Below are 26,363 nucleotides of genomic sequence, written 5' to 3'. Positions count from 1 at the left end.
AGAGGGGAGGTCAGGGGGCCTGTCCCTGGGGGAGCCAGGCACCTGGGGCTGAGCAGCAGGCCAGGCTGGTCTGGGCACAGAGCCATGCTGGGCAGGGCTACTCCGAAGACTGGCTTCATTGTTGAACACTGAGCCCGGGCACCCAGGCCTGCCCCTGGGGCCTCATCTGGCAGAGGGAGGGGAGTGTTACTTACAGCCCCCCCACCCACTGCCCCAGGAGGATCCTTTGGATGGACGCCTGTCCACCCTTGGGCGGGGGGGCACAAGCCTTCCTGCCTGCAGCTCCAGAGCCCTCCTGGTTAGGGGGTGGGGGACAGCATGGCTGGAGGGTGGCTGAGCCTGCCCCTCCCAACCAAATGCCAATTTCTAGTATCGGCAGTAAAGGTCAGTAGCTGAGGAACGGGGCTGGAGGACTGGAACAAGCAGGTTAAGAGCAAGCCCGGCCCCCCTAAGCTGCTCTCTTGGGGTCTCCTGGCTCCTCACTTGTCCACATTCTAGCTGGTGACAGGCCAGACCCAGGTATGCTTCCTGTGGCTTCCAGGAAGGCCCCGGCTCTTGGGCCCTCCTGCTCCCGGGCTACCCCAGCTGCCCGCACCAAAGCTCTCTGACGTGGCCTTGGAAAAAACCAAAGCAGAGGCCACAGCTGTGCCCAGCAGAGAGGGACGGACTGGTCTCAGAGCACCCCCGTGAGGCCTGGCACAGCTCAGAGACCGCTGGCCTACTGCGCTGGTGGCAGGACAGTAGACAATGGCCCCTCGGGGCAGGGACTGTCTCCTCCAGCCTGGCCCTGTCCTCACCTGGGTCAGCGAGAGGAGTGGGCTGGTCCCACCCACCCTCGGTGCCCTCTACAGGGCACCTCCCCTGCGTGAGGTCACTGTGGGCATCTGCCAAATGCTCCTGGAGGACACATGCAGGGCCCCCTCCCCGTCCTCACGGTCTCTGCAGGCTGGAGAAGCAGACAATCTGGGAAGTAGTGAAAAGGCACATATATTTAAAAAAGATTTCTTTACATATGTACACTTGAATTCATTATAAATACACATAGAAACCAAGGGGCCCGTCCACACCGCCAGCTCCACGTCAGATTCTGGGGCCTGGGAGAGGTGGCCGGGCAATAATTTAGGGAGCAAAGAGTGGGGAAGAATTGCATATATTAATGGGGGGAGGGTCTGTCCCATGGAGCCCCCCAGAGAAGGCAGGGCCCTGAGCACCTGGGGTTTCCTGAGTTTCCAGCTCTTGGGGCCACCCAGTTTTGTGGATTTCAGGGGTTCGGGTGAGACCAGGCCCCGTAAGGGTGGGGGGGGGTGAGGTGGGGTGGGGAGCCCCTGCCTAGGCCTGGATGGGGAGGAGAAGACAGGCACAGGGAGGTTGAGGCCCCCCACCCTCAGGCCCTGCCCGAGCCTAGACCCCGAGTCTAGACCCCGAGTCATCCTGAGTGGGACCTGCACTGCCGCGGAGGGCCCGGAGGGCGGGCGGCGTCGCCAGGGTCTGCCCAGCGGCCGGCAGGGAAGGCACTGCAGTGGAGGCCTCCGGAGCTGCAGGAGGGCACCGCAGCCCCTCCCCGTGGTCAGCTTGGGCGCCAGGGCCCCGCGCGCCACCCACGTGGGGAGGGGAAGACCGAGTCCCCGCGGCCGCGGTGCGTATTGCAGAAACCGAGCTTCCTCTCGGACGCCGGCTGTGAGTCGCGCCGGCCTAGGAGTTGGGGAAGGGGGGGCCGAACTGGATGACGCTCTGCCGCTCGGGGCCCCGCCCCGCCCCCGCCGGGCACCCCCACCGCCCCTGCGCCCGGCCCGGGGGGCCCGGGGGGCGGCCCCGCGTTGAGGGAGCGCAGCATGTCTTCCAACACCTCCTTGAAGTTGATGTCGCGGCCCTGGTGCGCCAGGGCGGCGGGGTCGGCGGCGGCGTCGGGGGCGCCCAGCGGCGGGCCGCGGGGGGCGGGCGCGGGCTCCGGGGGCGGGAAGGCGAAGGGCGGCGGGAAGGCCTGCGCGGGCGGGCTGTAGGTGAGGTCCAGGACCTCCCCGGGGCCGCAGGGCAGCGCGAGCGGGCGCAGGGCGGGCGGCGGCGCGGGGAAGCCTCGGCCGCGCGCGTTCTTGCGCTTCACGTCGGCGTCCATGAGCTGCAGCTCCTGCAGGACGCGGCGCACGCAGGCCTCCGGGATCTTGATGCCTGGGGGCGGCGGCGGGTCAGGGCCTCCGCGGGGCGCCCGCGCCCCCCGCCCCGCCGGCCTGCCCCCCCGCTCACCGACTTGCTTCTTCTTGTCCTTGGTCTTGAGGCGCACGATCTGCAGGTAGCTGCTGCTGGTGACGTCGGCCATGACGGCGGCGATGCGGCCCCACACGCGCAGCAGGGCCCCGCACAGCATGTAGTGGTGCCGCAGCCGCAGGCCCTGCGTGCAGTCCTTGCCCTCCTGCACCAGCCGGCAGTGGCGGTTCCTGCGGGCGGGCGGGCGGGCGGGGCTCACACCGGAAACGCCCCCCACCCCCTCCCGGGAAGGGGGGTCCCGGACGGCCCAGGTGCTGACACGGGCACGCCCCTCCGGCCCGCCCAGAACGGGTCGGTGGAGAGGAGGGGCCGGGCGTCCCCGCCGGTCCATCCCACCCCGCCCCCGCCCCCGCCCGCGCCCTCACCATGCCGTGTGGCTGCAGTGCGTCAGCGAGAAGGTGTAGCAGTTTTCCCAATGCTCCCTGGCCTCCTCCGCTGTCACCTGGGGACACGCAGTTACATGAGCCACCTGGACGGGCAGACCATCCGCGCTTCCCCGTGCAGAGCGGCCCAGGCCTGCTCCTCCTGCTCCTGGCAGCCGGGGGAGCGCCCACCGAGGCCGAGCCCCAGGACACTGGAGGAATAGGTGCCCTGCACCCCGGCCCCCGCCCCGGGCCCCACTCATACCCGGCGGAACTTCCGGCGCAGGCTGTCGAACGTCTCCAGCTGGCTCTGCCGACCCACGTTAGGCTTATACACGGTGAAGTGCTTGCCGTGGTTCTGCTCGGCCAGGAGGCAGCTCAGCTTGTTGCCCCGGACCTGGGCAGGGGTGCGCATGAGGCCAGGAGGTACGGGGTGCTGCCCCTTGCCCGCCATGCTCCCTGTGGCTGGGGTCTTGCCCCTGGGGACCTGTCGGGGCCTCGCGGCCACCCACCTTGTAGGAGAGATAGAAGCCATCGTCGGTGCCCGTCAGCTCCAGCGACCTGGCGTAAGCCTCATCCCATTTCAGGCCGCGGTCCACGCTGATCTGTGAGAGCATGTGCGCTTAGAGCAGGGCCAGGGGCCCCGGGGGTGGGGCCAGGCCTGCCATGCTGGGCGGGCCACTGTCTGCTCACCTTGTAGAAGACCACTTGCCCGTCCTGCGGGTGCCCGGGAGCCAGGAAAACCTGCTGGCTCTCCTCATAGATCTCGTCAATGCCTGGAGCCAGGTCTGTGGGGAGGACAAGCAGGGGTGAGACCCTCCTGCCCAGGGGTCCCCCAGGGCGGGTCCTGGCTCCATGGGTCTCAGCATGCCCTGAGGCCGTGTGTGGCTCAGCAGGCTCTGGGCTCTGGGCTGTAGGGGACCCCAAGTTCTCAGGTCCACCCAGAGATGCCCACCAGGGAGCACCGTGGCGGCTTTCCCCAGCATTGGCCTGGCCCCAACCCTACCCAGCAGCCTGGATAGGAAGCGGCCCCTCCCAGGGTGGCCTGGGGTCGCCCCCGCCCAGTACCTGCTGGACATGCACAGTAGGTGTGACTACAGACAACAGTGCTCCTCTCTGCGCGGCTGTTGTGGGATGGTGGTTATGTAAGAGTCAGCAGACCACACTGCCACTGACTTATGAATAAAGTTTTACTGGCACATGAGCGTTCCTTTTCCTATAGTCTGTGCTTTCACTACCAGGGCCAAGTTGAACACTCAGAGACTGGCCCCCAAAGCTGAAAATACTGACTCTGGCCCCTTTCTGGTGGGTTTGTAGCCCCATGGCCCCTGCTGTTCTGGTGGGGGCCCGGCTTGTGGGCCACGGGCCGTCAGGTTCCTTCGGGACAATGAGAGCCAGCGTGGCAGGCTCAGCACCAGCATGCCAAGCATGCCAGTACATGCAGTGCATCTAAATAAACTTTCCAGGCCTTGGGGGACACCCAGCACAGGACAGCACTCTGCTGCAGCAGCACCCCCTCTCCTGAGGTCTCCATGATGCCCCTGATCCTGCACCTCGGGCCCTGCCAGTGGCTTCTGGGGGTGGGGACTGCCCAGGCCCGGCCTCGCTCTCCCCATCTGCTGGGAGGGTGGCACTGGGGCAGGCACCGTACCGTGGGGGTCGTTCCTGCTCTGGAAATCTCTTTGTCACCAACAGGACCCTGCCTGGGGACCCTGAGCTGAGCCCCCCGGGGAAGCTGCCCTCACCCAGGATGCCCATGTCGTATTTGCCCTCCTTCTTGTCCATCTCGATGAGGTGATCGAAGGTGTCAGAGAAGTACTGGAACAGTGCGTTCTGCTTGTGCACTTCCAGCCCCAGGATGCGGTTCAGGAACTTGGTGATGGAGCAGTCTGGTGGGCGAGGGGGCGGCGCTCAGGCTGTGTCAGGGGCCCCCATGGTGCCCGGGAGCCTCCCCACCACAGGGCTGCGCCCAGCACTCACCCTTCTCCACATCCAGACAGCCCGTCCTGGACTCGCGCCCACCGATGCCAACTGACAGCAGGCCCTGTTTCATGTCTGTGGAAGGCAGGGCCTTGCGTGTCTGCTCCCTGCCGGCCCCTCCCCAACCCCCCCCGGTAAGTGTGCGTGGCAGGAGTGTTTGCACACAAATCCAGTGCACCCTTCCCAGGGCCCCGAACAGCTCAGGGCCCCTCCCTCGCCCCCAGCTCACCCCGGAAGAAAGCGGCATCTCCTCCAGGGTAGCCCTGGGGTAGCGGCACCTTGTTCTCGGTCTGGTTCAGGATGGTGGTGAGGATGCACCCAAGGGCCCGGGCGCCGTACTGAGTGGACAGACGAGGGAGGTCAGGGGGGCCTGGGCCCGGGCCACCCCCTCTCCTGCCCCGCCCCTCTCCAGGTACCTTGTTCTCAAAGTTGTACTTGCTCAGGTCACGGGACTCAGTGGCGCGCCGGTCCCCGTGGGTCAGAGCCCCCTGCCCAGGACAGGGAAGGCTGTCATGAGCTGCCCACGCCCCTCCCGGTGTCCCGCCGCAGCCCCGCCCGCCCACTCACCAGGCTCTCCAGCCGCTTGGCAACGATGGAGGCAAACCTGCGCTCCCCCGCCAGCTCCGAGATGAGGAAGACGTACTCCGGCGCAGAGACCTGGTTGGACCTGTGGGTCCGGCCTGGAAGCAGAGCAGGGTTCTCAGGGACCACCAGCAGCAGCGAGCAGGGTGGCCTGGGGCAGGGCATCCTGGGGTGGGGCTCACCGAACTGCTGGATGGCACGGTCAGCGCTCCAGGGCAGCTCGAGTGTCATGTGGACCCGGCGCCGCTGGTTCTGGACGCGGCGGTCAGCTTGGAGGGAGATGCCGGAGCTGGAGGCCTCGGAGATGATGGCCACGAGCTACGGGGATGTGGACGGGACAGTCAGCAGCCTGCCCGCTCCTCTGTGCCCTGCCCGCCTCTCTGGGTCACCAGGGCTCGTTTAGGGCAACCCATACGGAAGGCTGACACGTGTGTCCGTGGGGGAGCCCACGAGGGCCGTGAATGGAGTCCCGGCTGCCCCTGGCCGCCCCTGGCCCACCCTGGGTGGAGTGGAGCGGCCGGCCCTGCCCACACCCTCATCCCACACTGGGTTTCAAGAGAAGGCCTCAGAGAAGCCACTGAGCAATGAAGCACCGGTGCCAGTGACTGAAGGTGGGACGGCCAGGGACACTGCAGGGGCCCCCGCTCAGGCACACGTGCACACGTGCCCTTACACTCACGCATACCCGCAGGCACGTACACACGCCCGTGCATGATGCACACACACCCAGGAGGGGCTGCAAGGGTCTGTGATCCTGGGGTCAGCCCCTCAGGAACTCTGCACCTCCCTGGTCACACGGGGTCCTCACAGGCTCCCCCCAACACTGGCAGGAGCACCTGTTCACAGGTTCCCAGCCCCCCAGCCCCACCCTCACGGCCCCCACCTTCTCCCCACTCATGAAGCGCTCCTTCTCCCTGAGGTTCACGTGGTCAATGGAGAGCCCTTGCTCTGCCCGAGACTCGAAGGCCACTGTCCCGTCAGGCCTGGACACCACACGGCCCTTCCTGCCGGTCATCTGGGTGGGGGGAAGGGAACGACAGTCAGTTGCTGAGGCCACACGGGGGCTGGTCGTGCAGGCCTGACTCCCTGCCTGCGCACCTGTGCCCCCAGGCTCCTGAGTGTGTGTGCAGGGAAGGGGCGGGCTGCGGAGCCTGAGCCAGGACACAGCCTCTGCCCTGGGACCCCAGCTGCCCACGGCCCGACAGCAAGACTGTCACTACATCCTAAGTCTGTTATTGTAAAACGGCTGCCTGGGGCAGAAACAGACCTGGCTGGCCACCACAGGACACCCCAGGAAGGGATACGGTCATGTAGGTGGGAGGCAGGCTGGGGCACATGAGAGTGTGTGGGGACGGTGGGTGCAGAGCTGGGCCGGGGAGCAGGGGACCAGGTGTCAGTGGTCGAAGGAGGAGAGTCCCCAGCAGCCAGCTGGGCCAGGTGGGCTGGGCAATGGAGGCTGGACCTTGGGGCTTCTGGGCCTGAACCCCGCCTCACCGTGCTGGGTGGGGACTTGGGGTGGCCACCAGGGGGCCTCAGAGCCTGACCCAGGTGGGGGCCCCAAGGAGCTCACCTCGGCTACCCGCTCAGGGCCCCCAAGCTGGTCGATGAGCTCATCCAGAGTGTTGACGGGCAGCTCCCGGCCCAGCATCCGCACCTTGGCCAGCAGGTCCTGCTTTAACCGCTCCACACGCTCCAGGATGCCAGGGCCATGTGGGTCCCGCTGCAGGGGGCACAGGGGCCCTGCAGGGCCAGAGGGTCAGGGGTAGCACACACACAGTGGACGGCTGGCGCACGGGAGGGTGTCCCTCAACCCAGACTGCTGGCGTGAACCCACTGCCTCTGGGGACGGCCCTGCCAGCTCCCCAAGCCCGTCTCCCCCCGTCTGCAAAGTGCCAAATGCCGGGCTGCGGGCCTCACCGCGGTCATCGGCCGGCAGCCCCACAGCGTCCAAGATGAGCACGTCGTCGTCCAGCACGGACTCGGGGGAGGAGTGGAAGTCACTGTCCAGGCCGGCATCTGACTCTGTGCTGCTGTCGTCACTGATGCGGATCACGCCCGCCGCCTCGCACGCCAGCCTGGGTGCCTTGGCCCCGCGGCCCCGTGGCCGCCCTGCACACAAACAGCCAGGCTCACGGAGGCCCGGCCTGCTCCTCCCTCCTGGAGGGCCCAGCTCCCGGCGACACCCCACGCTGGGAGGGGGCAGCCGGGGCCAGGCACACATGCTACAACACTAGGGGCCTGAGCCTCCAGTCCTGTCCGGCTTTGGGCTGCTTTCCTGGGGCCTGCCGTTGGCCCGGGCATGGTGTAAAGGGGCAGTTTTAACATCCCCATCTAATCTCCTGATACTACGTTGTATCCGGGAGGCCACCCTGACCTCACAAGGCAAGCTGGGCGGGTGGGCAGAGGATGTGTCCAGGTCCCAAGAAGATGGTGGTCCAGGCACCTTACGTGCACTCCCATAGTCCAGGATGCCCCAGAGGCCCTGTTCTGGGAGGGGAGGGGGGACTGTGTCCCCCAGGTCTGGCTGTGTGAGCTCAGGGGAGTTGCTTGCCCTGAGCCTCACTTCCCATGGTGAGCTGATGCTCAGCGTCCGCCGGAAGGAGGGTAACCACCTCGTCCAGGGATGCTCTTCACAAGCCCCATCACGATCCCAGGTACAGGAATCTGAACCCTGCACCCTCACCCCCGCCATCTGAGGGTGATGCTGGAGGCCTCAGGGGCGTTGCTGCCTGAGGACGAGCTAAGTGCACCATCCTGTTTTTTGCTAACTTGGCAGCTGAGGGGAGGTTTGGGGCCCTGCTGGCGTCGGGGACTCCCTGGCGGGCAGTGCCTGGGGGCTGCTAGCCGCCTGGGGCTCTCTCCTGGGACGCTGTGCCGGGTGGCCTCTGCGCCCATCACCCCTGCACGGGAGGTGGGTGGGTGTCAGCAGGCAGGTCGGCTGAGGGCCAGAACCCCCCGCAGGCCGTGCAGCAAGCAGCAGAGAGGGGCGGATGCCCCGGGCCAGAGCTGGGCCCACAGGGAAACCTGGAAGGGCCACCAGCCAGACTGTGTGGGGTCAGGGGTCAGAGGCTGCCGGCCATGGCGGGGGCACTTACGTTTTCTCTTACTGCCTGCTCCTCTCTCTCGCTTTCTTTTGGTTGAAGGAAAGTGCTTCTGAATTAGCGACAGAAAGACGCCCCTGAAAGCAAGAGACAGAATTTACTCCCGTACAAAGAGGGTCATGCTGCCCAGCTGGAGGCCCGGGGTTCAGGGAGGGTGGGCGGCGGTGGGGAGGCAGCGGTGAGGGGCGTGGGGAGTGGGCACCTGGGAGCCTCGTCCTGAAACCCGGGTCCCTCTGCCAGCACCCTCTGAGCCCTGGGGTCACCCGTGGCTAGTCTTTCTGGTTTTAAAACTGGAGACTCTGGGGGCTGGGCTGGTGTCTGAGCAGAGGCACCCCTGGGCTCCCATGGCTGGGGTCACCAGGCACCGGCTGTCACACTGGGGGTCGTGGGGGGATTGTCCCAGGACTGACTGTACCACCTGCCCTGTGGACGGCGGGCATCACTCACTCAGCAGCAGAGACAAAGCAGTCAAGCTGCCCATCCTTCTCGTCCAGCACCTCCCGGGTCCGAGCCTCACCCGTGGACTGCAGCCCGATGACCACACACTTGGGGGGGTGGGGATGGGGTGGGGGTGAGCTGAGCTCTGGGACCCCCAGGCTCCCAAGCCCAGCCCCAGAGTTGGCCTCAGTTTCTCTCTTTGCACCCTTTCTGTCCTGCTGGCTGCCAGGCCCCCCACACCCAGACCCACCCTAGAACTCCACACGGCAGCAGACAGCTGGCCTCAGCCCTCCTGGACCCTCTTCCTATTTTCTGCCCTGGCTCTTGCCCAGCTCCTCCTGTCTGGACATGGAGGACCGGCGGCAAGGCCGTGCCCGTCACGCGCTTCAGGGGAGCTGGTCAGGCAGGGCCAGAGCCTTCTGGGCCTCGGCATCACTGGTGCCACACGCTGTCCTCATAGGCTCAGCCCAGCCACACACGGACACGGGGGTCCTGGCGTAACCACAAAGTCCTGAGCCCCTGCCTGGCTCTTGAGAGGACAGAGGCAGAGTGTCCGGCAGCCCTGCAGGTCCAGGCGCTGCGGCTACCCAGCTCACCTTGTCCCGGGCCAGCTCCTCCCGGGCCAGCTCCACCAGCCGGTGCACTTTGGCGGCAACGCAGAGATACTTGAAGAAACGCTGGTGGGCCGACCAGAACTGGCCCCACAGGGACTTGCGAGACTCCAGGCCGATCCAGTCGGCTGCCTGCTGGAACACGCCCAGGGCCTCGGCCCACTGCAAGGACACGCCCAGCTGAGCCTGCTGCCGCCCAGCGGCTACCCGGCTCCTACCCAGGCCCGCTGGCCGCCCCCCGGCTGAGCAGAAGACCACCGATACCTAACCGTAGGAAACGTTAAAAAACTGAGATGTGCAATGCTGGCAAGGCTGCGGGGAAACGGCACACTCAGGCCGCACAGGGGAGCGGACGGGGCCCTCAGAACCCCCCAGACTTGGGCGTCCAGCGGGGGCGCTCCTGGCATCGGGCAGGTAGGCCCAGTGCCGGACGCCCCGCAGAGGACCTGCTGGGGTATGGGGAGATGGCCCTACTGTGGTTCGAGCTGAGAACATCCTCTAGCACACCGTCAGGGCGGATGCTCAGGGCTGGCCCCGCTGCAGGTGAACTCTGCCCTTGAGAATGAGGGAGCCCACCCGCACGCAAAGAAGAGGTGGCCACGCCACACGCAGAGACGTGGACGGGGAAACTGCCATGAGCCCCGGGAACATGGGCTCCTGACGTGGCGGGAGGGTTGGTGGGGGCCCGGTTACACGCCCACATCACTCCAGTCCCGGAGGAGCTGCCCACGCCATCGAGGCGCTGGCCTCCAACCAAAGACCAGGCAGGCGGGCCCGACAAATGCTGTCAGGGGCCCTCTGATGACAGATTCCGAAGGTGACAGGGGCACGGTTCCGATGGGAAGCATACACACGTGTCCACGCAGAGGCTCCCGCCGCTCTACCTACCAGCAGCGCCGCGCGGTTGTAGACACGCTCGAAGGCCGGGGCCAGCGGGATCTCCTCGATGCGGAAGGTGACGCCGGAGAAGCTGAGCTGACGAGCAATGTACATGCCGCTGACCTTCATGTCCATAGCCACGATCTCCATGGCACCCACACCCCTGTGGACAGAGACAGGGCCACCCGACCACATGCTGGGTCCCACTGATCAACAGAGTGACTTGGTGAGAGGGGGAAGGCGCAGCTGCGGGTGAGGAAGGGCCAAGGACACAGACAGTGGAGGACGCACATGCAAAGGCCCCCTGGTCAGCTTGGGCCGAGGCGGGGCAGGTGGCCAGGAGGGGCTCCGACCCCCAGAGTGATGGGAAGCACCGGGCAGACAGAGGGTGAGATCGGACGTTTAAGATCCCTCTGGTTGCTGGACGAGTTCAGGCCAGGAGGTGGAGCAAGCACAGCCGACATCAGGCCCCAGTGTGTGAGGAGCAGGGCCCCGATGGTCCCCGCCAGCCCGTCTCGGGCAGGGAAGGGCACCCACCTCTTCTCGATGGCGTGCAAAAACTCCTCAAAGGTTCGGAAGGGCGTGCCGTCGCCCCAGATGCCCAGGCGGCTCATGTAGATCATGTTCCGGGGCTCAGAGGCACCTGGGTTGGGGCGCTGTGGTCAGCTCCTCTGGCCCACCAAGGTCAGGGCCCTGGACACAGCCCCAGGAAGGACTCGAGGGCTGGATACAGCACCCCCCACCTGTGTGCCCACCTGTGGCGCTGGCGTAGACCACCCTGGCCAGGGGCAGCTTGTTCTGCAGGTCCAGGACAGCCTTGCCCATCTTCGTGGAGCTGGCATTCTTGGCTTTGTGGCACTCGTCAAACACGATCTGGTGCGGGAGGGGTTAAGGACTGTTCTGGAAGGTGGGCAGCCCCAGAGGCCCTGGCCTGATGCCCCAGGGAGACCTCAGCAAGGTGCCTGGAGGCCGTTGGGGCGAGGGGGGAACAGGCATGAGGCCCCCTGAGCACTGCTGGTGCACGGCTGACGGTGATGCCTTTATGAAGACCTTAGGGAGCACAGCGACGCAGACACGCACACAGTGAGCAGAGAAATGGGGTCTCTGAGCACGGGGGGCGGGCTGGGAGCAGGCCGGCATCCTGGCTGTCGCTGTCCCCCCAGAGGAGGAACTCTGGGGTGTCTGCGTAACTGCCCGCAGACGCTGAAGGCACTGAGCTAACGGACTGCAGCACGGGGTGCGGGAGGCACGGTCCACGCAAGTATGCGGATCGTGAACCTATTCTAAAGCAGGGTGTTCCTGCACACACGTGTGCACGTATACATACGACGTGTGTGTAAGTTCACTGCAGAATTTACGAAAATAAGACTGAGCGGCAGGGGCAGGAGCACGGAGCAAGCACGCAGCCTCCGGGGGTGTTCTGCGTGCTGTCATTTGGCCAGGCGGTGCGTGCAGAGGGGTCACCGGTCCCGTCTTGAGGCCCGTGGGAGCCGCTCTATAGCCCGGCCAGTGTCCGACCACAGTAAACCCGTGACCTGCCCATCGAACTGTGAGGACACAGAGGGCCAGCGTCCCTCTTCCTATCTGTGGCTGGGACCAGAAGCGACAGGGGCTTTTGGAGAGTGCCGGGTGGCCTTGGGGCCAGTCACCCCGCTTCTGGGAACGGGCCCGAGGAAAGAGAAGCAGTGATGGGGCACCTCGGCCGGGCCCGACCACTCAGGGCTGTTTACAACAGGGACGCTGGAAACCCCCGCAGTGTCCCTGACACAGGGAAATGGCTGAGTAAGGACAGGGCGGCAGGACACGTGGTGATGAGCAAACACGCCCAGGGAGGAGGAAAGTGACATGCCAAGGTACACAGGGCACAGCGTCTGGGGCGGAACATCCTAGGCAGAGCCCCCCCCCCAAACCCTTCAGTGAGGGCCGGGCCCTGCCCCAGAGCAGTGGCAGCGGTGCCGAGACAGCAGGCCCACCAGGGGGCAGGGCCCCGGGGTATGGAGCGGGCAGCAGAGCAGAAACCCCCAGTAAGGGCCGTGGGCCCCACACCGGGCACCTCACTGGGGCAGACGGACAGGGATCTGCTGGCAGAGTGCTGCCGACACCCGATGTGCGTGACGGACAAGCGGTTAACACACGACCCACGCCAGACTGCCCCGCTTGTGCTTAGACCTTCTTGCGTGTAGCTGGAGCCCACACGGATACCAACACCTACCAACGGGCCAGCAGAGCCCCCAGCCCCGCAGCCTGGCCTCCGGCCCCACTGTCCCCTAGCTGCCCCCCCAGTGGAGGGGGAGAGGAGGAGGTGCATTCCTCACCTCCTCCCCATTCCTGCAGCCACAGGCACCCGCCCCCCCGGGCCCCTTCCCACGCCTGTGGTCAGGGGTCCGGCCTGCTGGAGCCAGGAGGCCAGGCAGACAGCAGAGGACAGCAGTGCTCCCTGGGGGCGACCTCCTGCCAGGAATTCCTTGCACCCACGGCTCCACCCCTCCCTCTGACCCCCACCCCCACACCCCCTCTGGCTTTCCGGCCCTCCAGTTCACTACTGCCTAACCGCCTAACCCGCCTGGCCCCTCGCTCCCTTAGACCCGCCTCCAGCCAGGATACGACGCCGTCGAAGGCCTCCCCGCACCACTCCAAGATCTGGCGGATGCGTGTGCGGTGCTGCCCGCCGGCCTGGCTCTCCCCGATCAGGGCAGAGTAGGTGGCGAAGAGGACGCCCTCTGAGGTAGTGTTGTCGCCGTACTTGATCTGGGGGAGAGGGGCGGGTGTGGGGGCGCGGCCGGACTGAGCTGGGGGGGCCCCCCCCCAGGAGGGGCGACCCCACCCACCTTGCTCAGCGCGTGCACCGCGATGCCCCGGGCTTCGATGTCCCGCAGGTCACGCTCCGCGTCATACTTGAGATCGTTGGAGACGCTGAACCTATGGGTACAGGCTGGTGGGTGCCACAGCGCCCACTCCCCCCGCCCGCTCGCCCGCCCGCCTGGGTGGAGGGTGGAGGGCACACTCACCACAGAGACTTTTTCCGGCCCCGTAGGTAGTTCTCCAGGATGATGCCGGCCACCGTGCGCCCCTTGCCGACGCCTGCGCCATCGCCGATGAGGAAGCCGGCCCGCTGCCCGCTGGGGAGCAGGACCTCGTGTTGCTGCAGGCGAGGGAGGCGGTCAGGGCCTGGCAGGCTGGGCCTCCCCGTGCCTGGCGGGCCTCCCACACGGGACGTGGGCCGCACGGGAGCCCCGGGGTCACCTGGCAGGCGTAGGTGATGGCCTCTAGCTGCAGCGCCGACAGGGCCCCGCTGTCCGAAGCGGGCAAGGCAAGCGTGTAGGTGATATCTGGCGGTGGGACACTGGACAGTGTGCTGGTCTCCACCACGCGGTCCGGATGCTGTTTCCCGATCTTGGCTGGAGAGGCACAGCCAGGGGCAGGTCAGGGGCAGGTCAGGCTGTCAGGGTTGGTGGCCAGGGGCTAGGGTGGGCTGGGGGAGGCTCCCAGAAGGGAGAGGGGCAGAGCAGGGTCCAGGGGAGGGGGCCCATTGGTGCTTTGCAGATCCATAAACTCCTGCTCACAGAGGAACGTGGGCTTACTTCTCAACTACTCTCTGCTACCCCCGACGTGGGGATGACACAGCTGCCCCCAGGCCTGCCCACAGCTCCCGAGCCTTCCCCCCTCCAGAAACCCAGGAGCCAGCTGGCAACCTCCAGCCCTGCCCCTGCCTATGGCTGGAGCCCACTGGGGCCATGTGGGCCTGGCGGTGCCGCGGGCACTCACATTTGGACGGCACGTAGTCTGCGTAGGTCTCTGTGTGGCCCAGCTCCTCTCCTTCGTCTTCCTCTGCCTCATCTTCTTCCTCAGGCTGACTCTGAGACTGAAGGTTAGTGCCAGAGCTGTAGCCAGGGCTGGATGGGCCTGTCCTGCCCGGCCCGGCCGGCCTTCCCCCAGGGCGCCGCCTGCGCAGTGAACAGGGCTGGGGAGTGGCCCTCCCGACCCCAGTGTGCTGCGTCCCCAGGGCCTGTTTCCTCATCTGTAGGATGGACAGACCCATCTTCTAAACAGGTGCTTCTGAGCATCTGCCAGGGGCAGGCAGCGCTGCGGAGGGGCCCAGCCTACCTGGTAGCTGACAAGAAGTGGGGTGCTGGAAAGGGAGGACACAGGGTCCTCGAGGCCCGTCCACGGCCCATTGGGCAGGAGCAGCTAGAGGGGAGAGCGGACGAGATGTGGGGAGGAAGCGCCTGCATGGCGCCCCCAGCCTGGCCCCCCTTCTTGCACTGTCTGCATGCCCCCCCACCCCCGCCAGCTGCCTGCCTCCCTCCCACGGCCTGCCAGCTGGTTGGAGCAACGGGCTACAACCCCCATCACGCAGAGAAATGAAGGAAAGACACGTCCCACGTCCCAGACCACAGTCACGGCCTAGGGAGACAGAGCACCTGAGGCTGGTCCAAGGAGACCCAAGAACCTGGTGCACAAAGCGGGTACCTGGGGGCATGAGGCCCACCTGGGGTCAGAGCCCACAGATGGACCAGGCCAGGAGACCCAAACCCTCGGGGACCCTGTCACCCCTGGCCCTCGACCTAGCCACCCTCAGGGAGTGACCACACCCTTGTCCAGTGCACTGAGGCTGGGGGGGCGGGGGTTACTGCTCTGCCCCAGGACACAGTGGGGACACAGCAGGGGCCCGACCAGGGTCGGCAATTCCAAAACAGGCTTCCCCTTAAGATAAAAATCACATAGGTCATGCGGCTGTCCTGAAAACCGTGAATGTGAAAAACAAAATAGAAATGAAATCTAAATAAATAAGGAAAAGAAAAATAAATGAAGAAATCCCTTCCAGGCCCCGCCTCCTCCCAAGACCGGTGACCGCAAGCACTAGGAGCTCACTGCTGGGCACATGTGGAGCTCCAGGGTCCGTTACGGTCCTGGGGGATGACAGGGGTCCCGAAGGGGCTTGGTTGTAAGATAACCCGCTTGATTTTTACTGACTCCAGCTGTTCTCAAAGGTTAAGAACATGCCCAAAGTTTTTGGGGAAAAAAAATGTGATGAAAGTACTAGGAGCCAGAAACCCATATTCAAATCCCTGGCCCCTTTTTTTTTAAGTTAACAAAAACAAACAGCCTCAGGCCCGGGTTCCTGGAAGGCTGAGTCAGGGCCCTGGCGGGCTGGCAGCAGCAGGCTGTGGGCGCCAGGCTTCAGCCGCCCTCCTGCTGGCCGCTTCGTGCCGCCTCCGCCTCACGGTCACCGCCAAGCAGGGCGCCGCTCACAGGCCCTTCGCCCCGACTGTGAAGGGGGCCTGGGTCGCCCCCAAGGCCAGGCGGCCCTGGGCACCTCCTGTCCCTCTGCCGGCCCCAGGCGGGGCCCCGGGCCTCCCAGACCTGTCCACTCGACCCTGCCTAAGGGGCCAAAGGTGCCGAGGAAGCTCCAGGTGGCTGGGCAGACAGCACGTCCGCTCGCGGTGCCACCGGGCAGGGCTCCGTGGGCTCTGATGAAGAGCCTGCCCTCCCTCCGGCGCACGTGGCCCTCCTCCGCGTTCCCAATGCCGTTTCAGAGCCTCGAACCAGGCTTCTGGCTCCCGAAAGCTCGGGGCTGCTCTCCGGGCAGAGAACCCCGGCCGGGCCCGGATGGGGCGGGGGTCCCTCACCGACGCGCCCGCTGCCCGGCCCTGGCACGCCTGAGGACCCTGCTCACCATCTGGCCTCACGTCACCCACGCTTCCCTGTCAGAGTCCTGCACCAGGAGCTTGACAGATGCCAAGCCAGCTCTTTGGCTCATGGGCTTCCACCCATTCAAAGCCAGGAGCACCCACCCCCCACCTGCCCGCCGCAACGCCTCCAGACCTTGCCCAGAATCACCAGAGGGAGAACCAGCGCTGGAAGCTGCCCTTTGCTTGTCTCCTGGTGAACCCCTGGTGAACCCCGTCTGCCCTGCAGAGCACGGTGTGGAGACGAGCCCCCAGAGGCCGTGAGCGGGGCCTGCCTGGGACGGGACCCTTCGCAGAAGGACGGCTGACGAGCCCAGCGCAGGAGCCGCCCCCTGCCACCCCCGCCTCTGTATTTTCTGGGTCGTGCAGAAAACACGAGGACCCCTGAACCACCACCTCACTGGTGGGCGACCTGGATCTGCCCCCGGCCTGTGGAGGGGTCCCCGGGGCAGCAGCCCGTGCAGAGACCTCAGGGTGAGCTGACCTTGTCTTGAGCGGAGGGGCCGGTGCTCACATCCCAGATGGTGGGCACCTGGCTGAGGCTGTCAGCCGGCAGGAAGTCAGGCGTGTCTGCGATGTCTGAGAGGGAGTCCACGGACGAGGAGAAAATGGAGGCGTTGGAGAGGTCGTCGAGGTACGCGGAGTCCTGGAAGACGAGCAGGATGAGAAGGGCCCAGCCACACGATGGACACTCCTGCCACCAGCAGGGGCGAGGCCCCTCCACCCGCCCCGGGGACAGACCCGGAGCCCACGACGCTCAGGGAGGGACCCAGACACAGGAGGCCCACGGGGTGGGAGTCCACGTGTGTGACACGTGCAGGACGGGCTCCTCCACGGATGGGGAGGGGGCTGGGGGGGGCTGGGAGGGGGGCTGCGGAGAGGGTGAGGGGTGACAGCTGATGGGGATGGGGTTGCCTTTGTGATGGAATGTTCTGGAATTAAGTGACACCGGGAGCATGTGACACTAGTGCTCACATGTCCAGACACAGAGAGCCCCGCACCTTCAAGGAGGAAGTTTGCTGTACAGGTTACACGTAGTTTAGGAACCTAAACTTTTACTTAAAGGTTTTAATTATTTATTCACGAGAGACACAGAGAGAGAGGCAGAGACACGGGCCAAGGGAGAAGCAGGCTCCCTGCGGGGAGCCCGATGCAGGACTCGATCCCAGGACCCCGGGGTCAGGAATGGAGCCCAAGACAGACGCTCCACCACTGAGCCCCCCAGGCGCCCCTAGAAACCTAAATTTAAAGGCTATCGCGGGATCCCTGGGTGGCGCAGCAGTTTAGCGCCTGCCTTTGGCCCAGGGCGCGATCCTGGAGACCCGGGATCGAATCCCACGTCGGGCTCCCGGTGCATGGAGCCTGCTTCTCCCTCTGCCTATGTCTCTGCCTCTCTCTCTCTGTCTCTCTCTCTCTGTGACTACCATAAATAAATTAAAAAAATAAAAAATAAAAAAATAAAGGCTATCGCTGCAATGCCAGGGGTGTTCCCATGCTGCCCCGCCCCAGGGCCACGGCCACGGAGCCCCCGTGAGGACCCGGCTAGCACTGGACACCCGGCGGCTCCTGGACCAGCCAGGAGTGAGCCCCGAGGCAGGCGCCCCACACAGGCCCTGCGGGTTGCGGCGTCCGTGCCACTGGCCACCAGGAGAGGGCAGTAGGTGTCCGTTTCACAGACAGAGACCCTGAGCACCTGAACTGGGGAGGGGGCAGGCCCAGGTCAGGGGGGCGGGGGCAGGGCACAGCCCTCAGCCGACTCCTCACAGGGAGGGAAGCCCCACAGACCCTCCCAGATGAGGCTCTTCTAAGCCAACCTCGTGACAGAGGCCCCAGTCACGTGGACGTGTCACATCAGTGGGGGCATTTCCTGAGCAGAGCGTTGGCCGGCGTGCAGGAGCAATGGAGGGGCCCCCAGGAGCTCCCGGGCCCTGCGCAACTGTCGGGGCCGTTGGAGGGCCCGGGCCAGTGGGCTGCGACGCAGGCACACTAACCACTGCGGGGTGGGGCAGGAGACGGCCAGGGCCAGCCAGTGGGGTCTGGGAGTCTGGGAAGGAAGGAGACCGGTGGGCCGGGAGCCCACCCTGCTGTACCTGGCTCATTCCAGGTGAGCTGGCTTCTAGGGGTGGAGGGCAGCATCTGCACAGCCCCCAGGTCAGTGGGACCAGGCCCTGGTCTCGGCCAGGGCTGGGGACCACCCCATTCCACCAGGGAGCTCCCCTCCCATCACTCTGTGCTGGAATCAGATCCCTGTTCTTTGGTGGGGGGGGTCTCCAGGAGATTGCACTCAGCTTCCCGAGGGCCTGTTTGGACCCCAGAGCACACACAGCCCCGGGACCAGGCAGGCTCGGGTCTGTCGTGCAAGGCCCCTCGGGAGGGGTGGGTGGGGATGGGGCAGGAGCTGCGGTCATCTGTGTGCTGGATGGGGTGGTCACACAGCCCAGCTGCGACTCAGCCTGCGCAGGAAAGACCACCCTCGGCCACGTCAGTAGCGTGAGGCTGTGTGCCTGGACCCCGGTGGCTGCCGGCATAGGGGGGCAAGAGGGGCCACCACTCGCTCCCGCCCCTGGGCTGCACCCACCCTGGACCCACGGGAGGAAGACCCTGGCCGGACCTGCCAGCCTGGGCAAGTGTGGGCGAGGAGGCAGCCAGTGGGGGCAGGACCCGCCCGGGCAGGCAGTGGCCTGGAAGGTTTAGGAGTCTGCAGCACAAGGAGGCAGGAGGCCACAGCGACCCGAGAGGCCAGAGGCCACCGTGCCATTCCTTGGGGTGCCCAGTCCCTGCGCGGGGGCCCAGCAGCCAGCGCCCAGAGGGGCCGGGGGTCGGGCGGGGGCGCCGAGGTGCTAGGAGGGGTCTGGCCTGCTGACCCTGAGGCCTGCTCTCCGCCCACTGGGACCTCCTGGGACTCTGCCACTTCTGGGAGGCTGGGGTCAGAGGCGGGGAGGCCACAGAAGCGGGCCTCTCGGTCCCTGTGAAGCACCCTGAGGCAGGGACCCCCTCCTGGGGCTGGCGGGGGCGGGTACAGGGGCCAGGGGTCTTTGCTAACATCCCCATGGAGCGGCGTCGGAGCGTGGCCTTCCCAGAGGGCGCCACCCAGCCTGGTCAGGGCGACAAGAGCCCCTGAGCCCATCAAGCTGGCAGCCCCCAGAGGCCCCGAGAGGCGGCCCTGCTTCCTGAGGGGGAGACAGCTACGAGCCGGGGGGCAGTAGCCCTGACGAGGGCAGGAGACTAATGGACCAGCCAAGGTGGATGCTCAGGGCGGTCCTCCACGGGGACAGCACCCCCGGCCAGGAGACCAGCGCCAGCGTCCACAGGGACCCCGACGGGGCAGCGCGAGCAGGGCTCTTCCCTCAGAGCTGTCATGGGATGAGCCCGGCCTGGGGACGTCCTGCAGGACCCGGCCAGTCCTCCTCCCGATGCCCAGGGCGTCCACACGAGGACAGGTGGACAGCGTGTCAGCCCGGAGGACAGAGGTGCCATGAGGGGTCCTGAGCAGGGGACACAGGTGCCGCGGGGACCTCTGGTTGATGATGACGTATCGGTGCCTGGTCAGTGGGGACACAGGCAGCGCACTACGGTGAGAAGGGGCCGCGGGGCTCGGTGCTGTCCCCTTCCTCCCATGGGAGACGCTGCTCCAAGGTAACGGGTTCCACCCACTCTGGGGATGCCGCGTTCCCCGGATCCCCGACCCTCCCAGACTCTTGGGTCCGAGGGATGCAGGGCCTCACGGGGGTCACCGGGGGTCCCCCTCAGCCCACTCCCTTACGCAGTGGGTAGCAGGAAGGGCCCGCGCGACCCACTGCATCAGGACGTGATGCCCGGTGGCCCCAGCAGCCCTACAAGGTGATCCAGTCACAGTCACCGTCCACGGACACCCCACGGAGACGTCCTCGGACCCCAGGCCCCCACCCTACTCGGTGGACTGCAGCCCCTCGGGGGCAGGGAGTGGCGATCACCCTGACAGCTTGGGGGACCAGGGAGGCTACAGGGTCAGCTACCGTGGTCACCAGCTCTCAGAGTTTGGGGTTCCCTGGACCAAGCGAGGACCTGGTGGGACCTGGTGCAGCCGCCAAACGGTGCCCCCCAATTCAGCCAGAGACCAGCGGGCCGGGCTGGGCTGCCCCCAGACCCCTCTGGGCCTCCCTGGGGGGCGCCGCCCCGACCCCAGCAGCGCCCGGCAGACACAGGTGCGTCCGCTAGCCCTGGGCAGGGCGCCCGTCCTGCTCCCCGGGGGGCTCCGCCAGCCGTCCGGGGCGGCCACCCTGGGGCGGGGGGCGGCGGGCGGCCGAGCGATCCCAGCCCGCGGAGCCGGAGCCGGAGCCGGAGGCGGAGGCGGCGGAGCAGGGGGAGGAGCGGGGCAGGGGGAGGTGGAGCGGGGCGGCGGGCGGGGGAGCGGGCAGGCCGGGCCTTACCTGGTTGAGGGCCGCAAAGTGCAGCCAGAACTGCAGCTGGGACATGGCGGCGCGTCCCCGTCCCCGTCCCCGTCCCCGAGCCCGAGCGCGGCCGGGTCCCCGACGGCGGCTCCCTCATCCCGCGGCCCCGCTCCCGCCCCGGCCCCGGCCCCGCCGCATTTGCATGTGGCTTTAGTCAGCGGCGGCGCCTACTTCCCCTCGGGCGCGGACTTTCAGGAAATGATGGCTGCCTGGGAAGCGCCGATTACCGGCAGGGCCAGGATTCCTGTACTGGGCGGAATCTACCGCAGGCCCCGGCCCCCACCCGCGCCGCCCGCCGCCCGCCGCCCGCCTGCAGGGACCCGCGGCCACCCGGGCCTGTGTCGGGGCCCCACTGGGCGCCCCCAGCAGGCCCTGCCCGGGCCACGGCCCCACCCGCGGGCCTCCCCCGTGGGAACCTGCCCCCGCCCCCTGCTCCTTGTCTTGGAACCTTGCCAAGGGGTACGGCAGTCCCGACACCCCGCTCCTTCCTCTCCCGCCGCCCCAGGCCCCTGGGCCCTGCACACAGCGGACACGGGCAGGGCAGTGCCCTCAAGCTCCGAGTGGGGTCACAGAGCTTGCACCAGGCCCCAGGCGCCCTGTCCCACGGGAACAACAGCTGCGTTCAGCAGCCCCGCTTCGGGGGATGGTTCTGTGTGGCGGTGTCGCCCCTCGGCCGAGAGGAGCGAGCTCGGGGTCACGGCCACCTGCGGGGCCACGGCCTGGTCAGGGCCTGTGAGGGGTCACGGGCCTCAATGCCGCGGGTACAGCAAGGCCTCCCCGGCCGCCCCCCGCCTGTGTGCACCTCACAGGCCGCAGACAGCACACCCCCCGCCTGGCCCCGGCGCCCGCGCTGCCTGTGAAAGGGAAAGTACCAGCAGGCGGCCCAGCGCCCTGGGCCCAGGCACCGCACCCCAGAACCCGGGACACGCGGCCTGCCCGCAACATACGATGACAAGTGGCGGCGAGGACGCGAGGACGCGAGGACGCGGAGCCATCAGAACCCCACCAGGCCGGGGGCCGTGACCTGGGGCAGCCACTTCGGACACGGCCCTGTGGTCCCTGGAAGAGCCGCACACAGTCATCGACCGACCCCACGGTTCCGCGGCTGCGCACGCGCCCGGGGGGCAACGAAGACGCGCGTCACACAAAACCCATCGCACGTCCACGGGGGATGTGGCCCAGCCACGCGCGGGAGCGTTACTCGGTCGCCAGTGGGAGCGAGGCCCCCCCAGATGCCGCCCCGGGGACGGACCCCGAGCCCCCAACGCTCGGGGAGGGAACCAGACACAGGAGGCCCCATGGGGTGCGAGTCCACGCGTGTGACACGTCCAGGACGGGCTAATCCACGCACAGGGAGGGGCCTGGGGGGGCCGGGGGATGACTGATGGGGATCGGGTGCCTTTGAGGTGATGGAATGTTCTGGAACTGGATAGGCTGGTGGGTGCACGACCCTGTGAATTTGACCTTGCAAGGGTGGATTTTCCTTTACTTTCTGTAACAGTTTTTATTCACTCATTCTTTTTCTTTCGTAAATAGCCTCTACCCCCAACACGGGGCTCAAACTCAAGACCCCGATATCGTGAGTCCCACACTCCTGATTGAGCAAGCCAGGCACCCCAGAAGCGTGGATTTTGACTCTGTTTTAAAACAATCACGAGGAACAGGGGATCCCTGGGTGGCGCAGCGGTTTAGCGCCTGCCTTTGGCCCAGGGCGCGATCCTGGAGACCCGGGATCGAATCCCACGTCGGGCTCCCGGTGCATGGAGCCTGCTTCTCCCTCTGCCTATGTCTCTGCCTCTCTCTCTCTCTCTATTATAAATAAATAAAAATTAAAAAAAAAAAAAACAATCACGAGGAACCAAAGTAGAAGACGCACAGTGCGTACACCAAGCTCTCATCGTTCGAGGTAACAGGCATAGAGTCTGTCACGTTGCCAAGACGGATTCTGACCTCTGACTTCCGTCCCCGAAATCTCAGCGCCACACAGTTCACTGATGGGCAAGGGTGGCCTGGACGAGACTGGGAAGCCAGCACCCACCGGGCCACCCTGTCCCCTGGCGTCACAGGCCTGCGTGACTATGTGCCTGGATGGAGGTGGCGGGGCTGCTCGGCCCCAGGGGAAGTCACACTCGGTGACCTAGGCACACGCGCAAGCAGGGCTGCAGCCGAGGACGTGACTGGCTCCGTCCCTGTCTGGCTGCCTCGGAGCTGTGGGGCCGTCTGGCGGGGCCCTCTCTGGCCCCAGGCTGACCCTCTGTCCTGTGGCCAGCCCGGGGGTGGAGGGACAGGCATGGCCCAGCTGCCCTGTGCTTCCCAAGAACCCCCAGTCTGTTCTGGGGCTCCCCGCTGCCTCATCCCAGTCCTCCCCCAACTGGCGGAGCCTCCGGAGGGGCCCTTGGCCCCAGAACCGTGAAGGCTTGCTCTGTGGTTCACCAGAGCCCCACTTGGGGTGCTTTGTGGGGGCTGCTCCAGCTCACGTGGCGCCCTAAGGAACCGCCCTGTTAGCCTAGAGCTGTGGGGACAGTGGCCTCAGCCAGAAAACTGCCCCTGAGCACTTCACGGTGTAGCAGCCGAGGGGCGCTGGACCCCGACCAGGGGCTTTCTGCAGGGCCCACTCTCCAGGAGCCTGTTCATGCAGCAGCCCTGGCCTCCCAGCCCCTCACTTCCTGGTCCCCTGGCTCCGGGAGTCCAGTGTCTGTGCAGAGACCCTCTGGGGACAGCCATGCTCCTGCTCCGCTGGCCTGTGGCCTTCAGGACAGACCACGGGCGGGGGTCCCGGCCAGAGCTGGGGGCGGGCTCTTGGCCGCGGCTCAGTGTGAGCCGAGCCAGGGGCTTCCGTAGAGGAGAAACGTCTTGCTCACTCTTGCTGCCAGTAACTGCTGGGGGCCTGCTGGTGGGGGTGAGCCTGGACCTCTGATCCCTGCTGAAATCCATTTGCGGAGCAGTCGATGCCGCCCGCCCCTCAGCGGAGAGCTGCTGAGAGTTTGCAAAGCACTTTTCTGAGCTGTGACCTCATCCTTGCTTCCCAGAAGCCCCAGGCTGGCAGACGGAAAGTGTCCGTACTGGGTGGATGCAGGACCCACCCGGCATGCCTAGAGGGACTTTCAGGGCCGCTGCCTGCCCCGCTGACTGCATGCTGCACACATGTCAGTGTGCAGGCTCCCCCCAGCTCCCCCAGGGCCTGGCCAGGATGTTAGGGGTCCAGGTGGACTTGGGAGGAGGGCTCAGGGCAGCACCCGCTCCTAGGGCACGTGTGCCAGGCAGCGTGAGAGGGCAGAGCGGCCACACCCACAACAGGACCCCAGAGATAACCAGGTGGGGAGAACGCAGAGGAGGGCTGATCTGCAACGCTGAGTCGTCCCCCGCACCTGACCTCAACATGTCCCCAAGCAGTGCCCCCAATCAGATTCAGCCACACCTGGAACACAGGTCCACACGGAAGCTTGTTCACGGGTGTTCACAGCAGCACAATTCACAATCACCAAAATCCACAGTGTGGGAACCACCCAGGTGCCCATCAGCGAGGAGCAATAAACGGAACACATCCCCCACCCACGGGCGCATCCCTGGGCCCCCGAGCAGGAGTGAGGTGCCCACACGCCGCCCCAGGGATGGACCCTGAGCTCCCGACGCTCAGGGAGGGCTCCAGACACAGGAGGCCCCGCAGGTGGGAGTCCACGTGTGTGACATGTGCAGGACGGGCTCGTCCATGCACGGGGAGGGGGCTCGGGGGGCTGGGGGCTGGGGTGACAGCTGGTGGATCTGGGGTTTCCTTTTGGGGTGATGGAATATTCTGGAATTACTGGAATATTCTGGAAGAGGTAATACTCGCATGACCTGCAAATTTTTTTTTCTTTTTTTTTTTTTTTTCTTCAGATTTTTTTTATGATAGTCACAGAGAGAGAGAGAGAGAGAGACATAGGCAGAGGGAGAAGCAGGCTCCATGCACTGGGAGCCCGACGTGGGATTCGATCCCGGGTCTCCAGGATCGTGCCCTGAGCCAAAGGCAGGCGCTAAACCACTACGCCACCCAGGGATCCATGACCTGCAAATTTACTAAAAACCACTGAGTTGATGTGCAATTCACATCTTAAGAGTGAAGAAGGAAAGGAACGCCACGCACCCACAGCAACGCCCAGCCCTCCCGGGGTAGGAGGTCCCCACGGGGCCCCTCGACTATTCGGGTCACCGGCGAGAGCCGCAGGTGCCAAGTCAGGAGAGGCCCTTCCTCGGGGAGGCAGGTGGCGTGAAGGCTGAGGGGGGTCTCCATGGGCTCAGCCTGGACCACCCCTACGGCTACAAGGGGGGACAGGGACGAACACTCCCGAGGCCAACACAGACGCAGGGAATAGGACGGCACCCGACCGTGGCCCAGGCCGTCAGCAACACGTGACTAGGGACAGGGAAGGGACAGCTCTCCCTGAGGAAGCCCTCCCAGGGACCAACACACAGGAGCAAGGACAGAGCCCAGTGACCGTCACCGTAGGGCACACTCTCCGGTGCAGGGTGAAATCCATCGCCACCACCACGAGGGCCGGGGGCCGGGGGAGGGGGCAAGGAGCGGAGGGGGCGGGGGCTCGGGGTCAGCACCGTCTGCGGCGGGGGTGCGGGTGGGACGAGCTGCAGGCGACGCCCGGAGGGGACACGGCGCCGAGAACACAGCGCCCCTCGCACACAGGGGCCCCGGAGCCGACCCGGCTGCTTTGGTGCTCACGGCGCGGCAGGGTCCTCGCTGTGAGGACAGACCAGGGCTGTGCCCCACGGCGACGCGCCAGGAAACCCGAGGGCGAGCGGGGCTGGCGCTCTCGACAGACCGCGACTACCCTGAAGTTCATTTTGTTACAAAAACCTTCAAACAGGGATCCCTGGGTGGCGCAGCGGTTTGGCGCCTGCCTTTGGCCCAGGGCGCAATCCTGGAGACCCGGGATCGAATCCCACGTCGGGCTCCTGGTGCATGGAGCCTGCTTCTCCCTCTGCCTGTGTCTCTGCCTCTCTCTCTCTCTCTCTCTGTAACTATCATAAATTAAAAAAAAAAAAAAATTAAAAAAAAAACCTTCAAACACACAGAAAAGGGTGTGAGACCTTGAGGTTTTAGACGAGCCCTGGGCGCATGTTCCGGCCTCCACACGGGGGCCGCCGCAGTGGGTCCGTGGGACCGGCAGGCTGCCTCGGAGCTGCCCGGAGCGGGGCTTAGCCTCGACCTTCTGCATTCCCCACGGCGGGGTCCCGCGGGATGTAGGCCCCACCCAGAAGTGGTAAAACGGGAGCCCCAGGGCGCCCGGCCGGCTCAGTCAGTGGAGCATGTGACTCTTCATCTCAGGGTCGTGAGCTCAAGCCCCACTTTGGGCGTGGACTTTACTTAAAAATAAAAATTAAAACAGAAACAAAACCACCCCCTCTGGGCCCATAGAGGGGCACAGTCAACCTGCCACCAGCTGGCTCCTGTGTGGAAGCAAGGGAGGGCCCCAGGCCCCGCAGTGTTCAACCGTCCAGCCCTAGTGCCATCAGACGGAAGGCAGGCCCTCAGACCGAGGCTGGAGGCTAGAGCAGCTGCGGCTGCGAACCAAGGGCACACGTCCCCGGGAAGGTGGGGGAGGGGCGCTGACCCCGACGGAAATTGGGAGAGAAGCTTTCTCCTCGCAGGCGACAAGAGTCACACTGCTCATCTCCTTTCTCTTTTTGCTCTGGCTGCCAGGAAACTCAGGGCTCGGGTTCAATTAGGAAGAGGTACATTGTCCTGTAGCTTTGTGTGCACCTCTCGCTGCAGCCCAGCTCCAGTTTGTTTTTTTTTTAAGATTTTTTTTTTTTTTAATTTTTATTTATTTATGATAGTCACAGAGAGAGAGAGAGAGAGAGGCAGAGACACAGGCAGAGGGAGAAGCAGGCTCCATGCACCGGGAGCCCGACGTGGGATTCAATCCCGGGTCTCCAGGATCGCGCCCTGGGCCAAAGGCAGGCGCCAAACCGCTGCGCCACCCAGGGATCCCTTTTTTTTAAGATTTATTTACTTGAGGGCAAATGAGAGAGT

At 65.7% G+C, this 26,363-nt stretch overlaps 1 protein-coding gene across 1 annotated transcript in view; it reads right to left on the bottom strand.

Annotated features, from left to right (window-relative positions):
- Positions 1 to 971: 971 nt before the first annotated feature.
- Positions 972 to 26,363, bottom strand: part of SBNO2 (strawberry notch homolog 2) — a 45,199-nt gene continuing 19,807 nt past the window's right edge. The window contains 29 exon segments of the mRNA XM_025456674.3: positions 972 to 1,755; positions 1,757 to 2,166; positions 2,242 to 2,432; positions 2,628 to 2,704; positions 2,890 to 3,021; positions 3,137 to 3,229; positions 3,318 to 3,412; positions 4,370 to 4,513; positions 4,605 to 4,679; positions 4,834 to 4,942; positions 5,021 to 5,092; positions 5,172 to 5,284; positions 5,369 to 5,504; positions 6,070 to 6,201; positions 6,757 to 6,926; positions 7,104 to 7,295; positions 8,282 to 8,364; positions 8,735 to 8,832; positions 9,322 to 9,498; positions 10,225 to 10,378; positions 10,753 to 10,858; positions 10,971 to 11,088; positions 12,820 to 12,963; positions 13,044 to 13,134; positions 13,224 to 13,357; positions 13,459 to 13,613; positions 13,981 to 14,077; positions 14,320 to 14,403; positions 16,390 to 16,551. Coding sequence (XP_025312459.3) covers positions 1,693 to 1,755; positions 1,757 to 2,166; positions 2,242 to 2,432; positions 2,628 to 2,704; positions 2,890 to 3,021; positions 3,137 to 3,229; positions 3,318 to 3,412; positions 4,370 to 4,513; positions 4,605 to 4,679; positions 4,834 to 4,942; positions 5,021 to 5,092; positions 5,172 to 5,284; positions 5,369 to 5,504; positions 6,070 to 6,201; positions 6,757 to 6,926; positions 7,104 to 7,295; positions 8,282 to 8,364; positions 8,735 to 8,832; positions 9,322 to 9,498; positions 10,225 to 10,378; positions 10,753 to 10,858; positions 10,971 to 11,088; positions 12,820 to 12,963; positions 13,044 to 13,134; positions 13,224 to 13,357; positions 13,459 to 13,613; positions 13,981 to 14,077; positions 14,320 to 14,403; positions 16,390 to 16,551 — 3,807 coding nt within the window. The 3' untranslated portion in view covers positions 972 to 1,692.

Source organism: Canis lupus, chromosome 20 (genome assembly GCF_003254725.2).
Source record: "Canis lupus dingo isolate Sandy chromosome 20, ASM325472v2, whole genome shotgun sequence".
Taxonomy (NCBI): domain Eukaryota; kingdom Metazoa; phylum Chordata; class Mammalia; order Carnivora; family Canidae; genus Canis; species Canis lupus.
This window is presented reverse-complemented; position numbering and strand designations above follow the sequence as displayed.